The sequence below is a fragment of the Rattus norvegicus genome, chromosome 7, assembly GCF_021556685.1.
Source record: "Rattus norvegicus strain SHRSP/BbbUtx chromosome 7, alternate assembly SHRSP_T2T, whole genome shotgun sequence".
NCBI classification, from domain to species: domain Eukaryota; kingdom Metazoa; phylum Chordata; class Mammalia; order Rodentia; family Muridae; genus Rattus; species Rattus norvegicus.
Window position 1 is genome coordinate 72,214,373 of NC_141540.1, and position 10,057 is coordinate 72,224,429.

Below are 10,057 nucleotides of genomic sequence, written 5' to 3' on the forward strand. Positions count from 1 at the left end.
TGCTCCTCATAGCTTGCTCAGCCTGCCTTCTTCTAGAAAGACCACCAGGTATGGCACCACCAACAATGGGCTGGGCCTCTTCACATCAGTCAATAATTAAGAGAATGCCCTAATTAATTAAATAATGCAGCCAAATTTTATAAAGGCATTTTCTCAGTTGAAGTTTAGTTTAACGTCTCAACTGACATTAGCTTGTGACAAGTGGACATAAAACCAGCCATCACACAAACTCACAAAGAGATGAATTTCATTCGAGCCTGTCTCCCCCATTCTCTTTGAGACAATGCCTAGACTCTTTCCCTGCTTCTTCCTTGGATTAAGTCACTGAAGACACTGATGTGATAAAGATGCTGCCTGTCAACCTTAGACATATGTGTGCTTGTTAATGTAGCCGGGAAAACAGCTGAGAGGATCCACAGAAGGAACAGGGAGACCACGGGTGCTGCCTCCACCCCTGAGTGGGCTTCCCAGATTGGGCTTAAATGAATTATAGAGTCTGAAAGGTTCTCTAATGCAGCTTTCGGAGTCTCCATGTATGGTTAAGTCAGAGCATTAAGGGAAACAGAAACAAGAAATATTTACTGCAGAGAGAGAGGGGTCTCAGGGCTGAGAGTTAAAGGCTCATCTTGCTCCTGCAGAAGTCTGGAGATAGTTTCCAGCATCCAAGTCAAGTGACTCACAACTCCAGCTGACAGGGGATCTGGCGCCCTCTTCTGGCCTTCTCAGGCACTGCACTCACAGCACACACCCACAGACAAGTGTATACACATAACACAATTTAAAACACAAATAGTCTTTAACACGGTTAAAAACAAAAATAAAGAGCTGAACCTGCAAAAAAATAAATAAATAAATAAAAGCTTGAACACAGTTAAAAACAAAAACAAAATCTTTAACAGAGTTAAAAACAAAATCTTAAAGAAAGAACTTTTTCTCCCTCTTTCCACATTAGGAGTGACCTTCTGGAGTCACCTTGTGGGCCTCAACTATAGAGGGGGAAAGAAGCCCCCCCTGTCCCTTCCTAGGAGGGAAACAGACTGCACACTCCACTCCCTACAGGTAAACAGGAGACACACAAAACGCCTGCAGTCTGACGGAGGCTTGCATGGGGAAATGCATGCTTCACTAACAGTTGCTCCACAAGACTTTTTTTTTTTTTATCATTTAAATTTTATTCGTTAAAATAACAGCCTTGGAAAAAGAGATATTCTCATCAGAAGTCACAGCGGGGATCCAGGAATATCTCGTTAGACTATAAAGGATATAACGTAGTTAAAAACCACGCCAGAACCAAACACCAGCCTCGGCTCAATCTGTGTGTGTGCAGGTGGGAGTCATTCTGACTGGAAACTGGCTTCACTCCAAACACTGGCCCAGTTCCAGGGTCTTCATGGCTTCCTCCAGCTTGAGCATTCCTCTTTCCTGGCGCAGGCGGTACCTCTCAGCCATGGACTGAAGCATCCATTTAGCCCGAAGCTTGTGGTTGCAAGAGCCATAAATTAAGACCTCGGTAAGTCCGGAAGATTCCAGAATCTTCAGTTCAAACATGGCTCGGCTCACCTGCTCGATGTGAGGCATTCGAGATCCCTGTGGGCCAAACAGAGATTTTAGCACCAGCGTGTGGACTTGGAATACTTCTGGATCTTTCAGGTCTTCAGGAACTTTCACCCACGGGGGGATATCTTTACGGGTCACAAGGGTTGCCATCTTAATTCCTGGTTAGGAACCAATTTCCAATGAAGACTAGGTCAGACTTAACTTTGATCTCCACAAGACTTTTAAAAGCCTGAAAAGCTATGCGGCAAAGAAGGATGGCTTTCATTTGTGGCTGACACTGGAATCATTTTAAATAGCGTGAGGTTTGGTGGGTTTTTAAAAATCTCTTGTTATTGTAAAACTTTAGCCTGTTTTTAATTAAGACACCCACATCGGTTGAAAAATGTGGCCTATTTGCATAGAAATAACTATTGCAAGCCAAATATCTTAATTTTAACTCATTTTTAATCACCTTCCCAGACACCTTGGTAATTACTTCTGGTTGACACCAGCGAAGTGCTTTCTGGCAGCACTTAAAGATATTCGTATCTACTGAAGTCGTCCGCTGTGCAGAAAGGTGAGCTGTCCAGGATGACTCTGGGAGTGGGCAAATCAGCGTTTTCATCAGTGCTTAATAATTAGCAGAAATTCATTACCCTGTGTTTGTTTGAGCCTGAACAATATCAACTTGTAATTATTGGTAGCTTAGGGCAAGGTAAATATTTGATGTGATGCTGGTAAATCGGTTTTTAGTAATGCAAGGAGTTAGCTGGTTGTGTATTTCTTTAGCTTTTAATAAGATTATAAGCATTAACAACAGAGGTGAGCCAAGCCCTCCCCATCTGCTGCCACAAATAGGAGGAAGGACACGGCCTCAGAACAATGAGCTAATGAACCCCTTGGGGACACGGCTGTCTGCTTGGGTTAAGAACAGGAAATTGGCTTTAGCAAATTGAACATAGGGAAAAAAATAGTTGCAATGACTCCATCTCCAAGTCCTCTCTTCAGCTCCTGGGCCAAGCTGTGGCCTAGTTTAGATTTAATTCTTTTTCTTTCTTTTTTTAAAAGCTATCCTAGCGGTTTGATGAATATTTTTAAAATACTCTTTATGTAATAAATATCATGCATGTTTCACAGCACAGACGCTCAGAGCCAACTAAAGTATATGGGATGTTTAATAGGAACGCTGCGGTACGTGTGCACATATCATGTGATCCCACTACAGCTCTTCAAGATGGAGCTGGTGAGGTTACACCCAGGGGAAGAATGGGAAAACTCTGTGTTAGAGGTGAAGGCCCCATTATGAGGTCATAGCTGTGACCAGGCGGAGAACACAAGCCATCTAGCCCTACTGTAGAACTCCTTCTGTGGCCCTAAACGTACTTGAATGTCAGTGCCCAGCAGTAAAGGGTTCAGAACCAGAGCTGACTTTTCCAGGGGGACCGGCTCATTGTACACTAAGGGGCACCGTGACAGTAACTGACGGTAATTTCCTAGTCTTAACCAATGCGACTAGGCCATAGCATGCCCAGCCGTCTGGTTAAATGTTTTCCTTTGTCTCTATTTCTGGAAGAGGTTAGCATCGGAATCAACATACTGAATAAAGTAGACGGCCCACCTCAGTACGGCAGACCTCAGCTGATTCACTGAGGGCTGAAAAGGGACAACAGATAAAATAAAATAAACTTTGGTCTGCTTCCTCTCTCCTCCTGGTTCCCAGGCCTGGGGACCCAGCCTGCAACCCAAAGCATCATCTCTGAAGCTCTCAGACCTTCTAGCCATACACATCTGCCTTTCTGAGTCTCAACCCTGCCAAAGGCAGGTCTTGGTATTTCTCAGCCTCTAAAAGGGATCTAAAAGGATCCCTTTTCCCATCCAAGAACCTGTGGGAGACTAGAACGCTATGTGTTTGTCCCAGACTGTATCCAAGGCAAACCTGGCCGGGAGAAGCCACAAGTGAGAATTTCCAGGCAGCAACAAAACATATTACTCCTTTAGCTCTTCAGTTGTCTTTCACATCCCACTCATTCTCTAAAACATACTTGGGTGTAGCTTTCGATACCCCGCCTACGCTCCAGGAATGGCTGTGCTACCAGCCCCCACCCAGTTTCCCTTGAATCCAAGGATAAAAGACACAGACACACATTTCTTCCATTTCAATTTGCCCTTTTGGCACAATGGCTGGGCAGTACTATTTCCCACCTGGAAAAGCTTGCCTTATTAATATTCTTAGCTCCACACTTCTCCACCTACTCTGAACTGTCGCTCAGTTGCATCACCGCTAAACAGCCCTACGCAGCTGCTGTAGGAGCGGCCACGCCTCCCAAGATTCCACATGGCTGCTTGGCTTTTCTCGAACTCTGTCTCTCCTCGTGTCTGTTTCTTGCCTCCAAAGACTTGGAAGTCCTGCCTATCCCTTCTGCCCAGCAATTGGCCTGTGGCTTCTTTACTGACAGATCAAGAACCAATTGGGGAACAGGACCTTAACATCAGCACCACCCCTACACATACTAACTCAACTCTACCACCAACCTCTCTTTCTTCCTCCCTCCCTTCCTCCCTTCCCTCCCTCTCTGCTTCCCTCCTTCCTCCCCTATCTTTCATGTACACTATATTAGAAATCCATCAAGAACTTTTAAACTCACTGAAAAGCTGGTTCTGGAACTAGGGTGCCCCTACTCATCTCAGACCCAAGTATATTTGACTCAGAGTCTTTCAGGGTCTCGTGTCTGCAGATGGGCTGTTTCCCCACTAACTCAAACAGGGGGAGACAAGAACAGTAGAACAACCCAAGAGTAAAAAAAATTCAGACTTTGAAGAGCAGCTAAAAGGTAAATTATTTCCAATGGATGCTGCTACTTTTTACCCCGTCATAGAGACATGTTCACTGTAGGAGAGAGAGGCAGGAAGTTCAGCCATGGGAAACCCATACACGACAGAGAAGCCCAATAGGGTGCTTCAACTGACTCCCTCGACTTCCCCGGGTGGTTTCTACTGAATATTTCGAGTCCCTGATCTAAGGACATTGTCTGTGTCTGTCGCTATTTGTTCTTTTACTTGGAAGCCCCTCCAAGGGGATATGGCACTGCACCAGGGACTCTGGATTGGGAACTCCAGCTGCTGTTTTAAAGGGCTTCCCCCAGTCAATATCTGCTATATATGCCCCATTTTATAATGTTTATCTACCTATGTTTGTCTGAACTATTCTTTCAGTTTGTGCCTACAATGTGTTACAGAGTCTGTGACCCTTGGGAAAAGGCCACAGACTCAATCCAATAATAATTAAAAGATCGTTTTAATTATTTTAATGACTGATCAGCTGCTGGTAGAACATAACAATCTCTAAGCCAAACTCACTACTGTCATGCAAAGTGGGGTGAGGGAACGGACTTTTTTAAAGGTGAAAACCACAGAAGACGTTGAGTATTTGCACAAGCAAGCCAGAAGCTGTTCTGCTCTGCCAAGACTAGGTAGTCAAGGCAACCTCAAAATCGTCCTTGACAGTCTGCATAAGCAGGTGAAAGAAGCCAGAAAGCAGTTATAGTCTTTTCATAACAAGTACATGGTCACAGCTATGCCTTTCTGAATGGGGAATCACTGAGTCAGAGCTACTGGGAACTTAACCTTCCACGGACTAGAGTCAGAGACAAATGGCTGGTGGGTACCGAGAAGGATGCCAAGCATAAAAGGACATTTCTTCAGCCTTGACGCTATGTGCTCAATGAACTTGCTTATTCAAAACTGAAAGTCTAACTGTCACAGCTCCTTCTCCAAACTGTACAAAACACTCACATTCCCTCCCTCCTCCTCCCCCTCCCTCTCCTTCTCCCTCTTCCTCTCCCACTCCCTACCCCATCTCTATCCCCCTCAACCTCCACCCCTCTCTCCCTCTCCCTCCCTTCCTCTCCCTTCCTCTCCCTCCCCCTCCCTTCTCTCTCCCCATCCCTCTCCCCTTCCCTCTCTCCTCCCTTCCTCTCCCTTCCTCTCTCTCCCTCTCCCTTCCTCTTCCTTCTTTGACTGACATCTTTCTAGAAACTTTACCCTCCTGACCATTTCACATCAGGTGAAGGTTTGTTTTTATATCCAGTAACAAACTGTGATGGGTAATTTTGTCGCCTTGCAGGGTCTTAGAGCCACATGGGAACAAATCTCTAGGATTATCTAGCGAAGGTTAATTACAGTGGGAAGACCATTAGTGTAGGTAATACTAGTGCAGTCCGGGAGCCCCAGATGAAGAGATGAATAGAAAGAAGAGGGCAAGCAGACAACATGCCTGTCACCCCGGTTCCTGCTGCTGTGTATTCCCCACCAAGACAGACTCTATCTCCTCCAAGTATGAGCCATAATAACCTCTTTATTAAGCTGATTTGTCTAGTATTTTCTGACCCCATCCAGACAAGTAATTACATACACTACAGAACGTTTATTTAAACTTTCCAAACACTGCAACCCTTTAATACAGTTCCTCATGCTGTGGTGACCCCTCAACCATAAAATTATTTTCATTGCTACTTTGTAACTATAATAGTGCTACTGTTGTGGCTTGTAGTGTAACTATCTGCTATGTCCAATGGTCTTAGGTAACCCCTGTGAGAGGGGCATCTGACCCCTTAGAGGGGTCGCGACCCACAGGTTGAGAACCAGTGCTCTAGCGGCAAAGTTAATCTCTATCTTCTGGTCACATTCCAAAGCAAGGGAGGAGCAAAGCAGTGAGTACCATAGAATATGCAGACGTAATGAAAAGTACACAGGCTGGGGCAGGGGGTGGTCCCCTTTCGGTCTACAGAGCATGAGAACAGGGTAAAGTTGAAGAATTTTTCCCAGTGAAACTAATCTTACCTCAAGAGACAATATTACTGAAGAGAAAAAAATTTCCAGGGAGAGAAAATGACATCCAAATCGTAGATGCACAGTAAAACACATATTTTTAGGGAATAATAAAAGACTTAGATTTATAATTATACATGTGTGTATATGTTTGTGTGTAATTGATATATCAATAGAATATCAATAGAATACATATATATATATGTATATATATGAAAATTCACACCAGTTAAATTTAACAAATAGTCCTTAAACTCTAGGGACTAATAAGAACTTAGTGTATAGCTAGATGTTGGGAGTGGGAGCATCCTCATAGAAGCAGGGGGAGGGGAAGGCTATGGGGTGGGAGGGGATATCATTTGACGTGTAAATACATAAAATATCCAAGAAAGATAAAATTTTAAAAAATGTATAGCTAGATATATAGGTAGTAGTGGTGTTGGCCCATCTTTATCTGTAGTCTGTTAAATATGAATTATTTATCCTTTTTTGGAAAACCTTCTTACTGAAGTGTTCAGGGGTGGTATACAGAGTCTTAACGCTGCTAGGCAGGTGCTATGCCAGCAAGTGACGTCCCTACCATGCTAATTTTCAGCAAATGTTTTATCTGTATGCTTACATGTTCAAAACTCCCCAAATATTTTAAGAAGAAAACCCCTCTCTTTGAACTTGCTTTCCAAGGTGGTACCAAGTATAAGTGGGTACTTTCTTAGGGAGGAAACTAAACTTGCAGACAAGTACCTTCGCTTTCCTCGAGTGTCAGCTATGATTGCTTTATGCCACCTGTCCTGCGATGCTTTCTCATTCCCTTTGCCCATCTGCTGAATAAGAGAAAGGCAGTTTGCCAGCGACCCGAGTCACGTGGCATGACATGCGGGTCACGTGGTATGCCACAGGTGTCCCTCAAGGGGCTGGCTGCTTCTATCCTGTTGCTGCCTAGGTTACAAGCAAGTTGCTGCAGACTGGTGGTAGATGTTAAAAGCGAACAATGGGAAGAGCTACAGAGAAAGGCACCGCACTACGGTTGCACAGCGGTCTCCAGGAGAAGATCTCCCACCTGATCAAAGGTTCCACTGGGCAGCCGTGAATCTGAGCTCCAATCGATAAGATGAAATAAATCATGTAATACATAACACTTAGTTGTAACGGGGTGATTCTCCCTCTCGTGAGAAATAACACCTTAGCAAAACACACAAAGAAAAGGACGTGTCAGGAAAAAAATATTCTAGAACAGATAGAATAAAACACTTTTAAAAAAATCATCCAAACAGAGCATGACAAACTGCGTGATTTCCATTCTATTTCTTCTGCTATCTACACGTACCTTAAATTACCAAGTGCTCTGGTGCACATAATCCAAATGGGGAACTCTTCAAAGAGCAGAAAATATACATTTCTCTCAACGTACAAGGAAAAATATGGATTTGCCCTCATCAGATTGTAAGGAAACAAAAAAAATGAGGTAACAATACTTCACGTGTGTTTACCTGAAAGCCAAATCCTGGTTGTAGGTAACATAAAACACTTGACACTGAAAGATCCCCTGGATATGTCCGCACTCACAGCAAAGAGAAATGAAAGCCGCGGCAGCGAGATGCTGCATCTGATCTGAGAGCAGAGGCTCACGCGATGGGTGAAAGCTGATTCACCTAGTGAAGCCACTTAGCAACAGAGGTCGAATCCTAGTAACTAAGGTTTGTTCCAAGCACCTGCATCTGGCTGCCCACCCCATGTATAACTCCACCTCCGCGGTATCCCGTGCCCTCTTCTGGCCTCCACCAGTACCTGCACATATACGCACCTACCCTGGCACACCTTCGTATACGTAATTAAAAATCAACTATTTTGGAGTTGCAATGCTTGAAAAGAGATCACAGATTGACTAAGAGTTGCATTAGGAGGATGCAGTGGAGGCCGTCCTGCAGGCAGTATCTGCTGGCAGGCATGGGGCGGGGGGGGGGGGGGGGGGGGGGGATGAGCAGATATGAACTCTGCCTGCCGATGACGAGCCCTTTCTTCCGCTGCACATGAGGGGCATCTCCCCACTGTAGGTTTGATATTCCACAAGTGTGTCCATTGTTATTTGTAATAAAGGCTCCAATTAGCATCAAAACTGCTGTTGATGCAGAATATATGCATTTGCAGTGTGCTGGGGAAATACGATAAACCTGATTGCCAATATCCATGGGCTTGCCCTAATGATACTACAATACCTTTCTCATCTCCTCCCCTCCTCCTCCCCTCTCCTCCCTTCCTCTCCTCTTCTCTCTCTTTTTTTCTTTTTTTCTTTTTTTTTCTTTTTTTCTTTTTTTTTTTTCGGAGCTGGGGACCGAACCCAGGGCCTTGCGCTTGCTAGGCAATCGCTCTACCACTGAGCTAAATCCCCAACCCCTCTCCTCTTCTCTCTTCTCTTTTCTTCTCCCCTCCTCTCCTCTTCTCTCTTCTCTTTTCTTCTCCCCTCCTCTCCTCTTCTCTCTTCTCTTTTCCTCTCCCCTCCTCTCCTCTTCTCTCTTCTCTTTTCCTCTCCCCTCCTCTCCTCTTCTCTCTTCTCTTTTCCTCTCCCCTCCTCTCCTCTTCTCTCTTCTCTTTTCCTCTCCCCTCCTCTCCTCTTCTCTCTTCTCTTTTCCTCTCCCCTCCTCTCCTCTTCTCTCTTCTCTTTTCCTATCCCCTCCTCTCCTCTTCTCTCTTCTCTTTTCCTCTCCCCTCCTCTCCTCTTCTCTCTTCTCTTTTCCTCTCCTCTTCACTACTGCACATCATCAAAAGTTCCAGCACTTAGAAGTTAAGACATTTTCTTGAATCATTTCAAGACATATGACAGACTAACCCCCAAAGGAAGTCATGCGAGATCCATTTTTCAAAACCTATCCTTGCTACCAGCCACCTGTCATGATGTCTGAAGAAAAAAGGGGTTTGTGAACAAAAGTTTTTTCCATAAAAAAAAATATACATTTCACTCTGTCTCATGATTGACAGGAAGTCAAATTAATAAGCCTAGATATGTGTGTGTGGCATGACAAAGATTAGCTTTTCTTATAAATCCGTGATGATGCCACACTATTGTTTTAAATATATGACATTATTTAAAGTTAAAGATGTACCACACCTCTCTTTATTTGTTAAACAGGCAGATGAATAAATAAAAGTGTGTGTGTGTGTGTGTGTGTGTGTGTGTGTGTGTGTGTGTGAGAGAGAGAGAGAGAGAGAGAGAGAGAGAGAGAGAGAGAGAGAGATCCTGGATTTTCAACATAGTTGCCACTCAAATGTCACCTCTTCATCAAGGACCTGCTTAGTCCCTCCTGAGAGCACGGTGGTATACTACATTTGACATAAAAGGAAGGCTGAAGAAAGATAGATAAAAGGGAGGCTTCAGATTAAAGAGGCACAACCTTTATTAAGAAGTCTTAAGAATTCCCTAAGATGACAGAAATTGCTAATAACATGATACTGAGAATGCAAAGCTGTGTATCTGCAAGGACAAACTCATTTGAAACAAGGAGCAGTTCTAAGGGCTGGGATAATGACAAATAAAGGGACGGTGGCTGTGGAATTACTGAGTAGTTGGGCTGTTGTTTCCGTATTTTGAATGAGTTACATTTTGAATTGAATACAGAGGGGGCAGCTTTGGATATCAGAGCCTAACCTTTGCAGGGTGCCCCCTTGGCTCACCGTCCTAAACCATCTGTGAAGCTCCAGT

At 44.2% G+C, this 10,057-nt stretch overlaps 1 protein-coding gene across 1 annotated transcript; it reads right to left on the minus strand.

Moving 5' to 3' along the window:
- Positions 1–1,162: 1,162 nt before the first annotated feature.
- On the minus strand, positions 1,163–1,759 carry Dppa5l1 (developmental pluripotency associated 5 like 1). Its single transcript, XM_087559749.1, has one exon. It carries the CDS (start codon positions 1,705–1,707, stop codon positions 1,357–1,359), a length of 351 nt encoding a protein of 116 aa, XP_087415875.1. The 5' UTR covers positions 1,708–1,759; the 3' UTR covers positions 1,163–1,356.
- Between the last annotated feature and the right edge of the window lie 8,298 nt (positions 1,760–10,057).

Excerpts from the sequence above, each read along its gene's own strand:
- Dppa5l1 (XM_087559749.1), bottom strand. The coding sequence starts at position 1,707 with ATGGCAACCCTTGTGACCCGTAAAGATATCCCCCCGTGGGTGAAAGTT.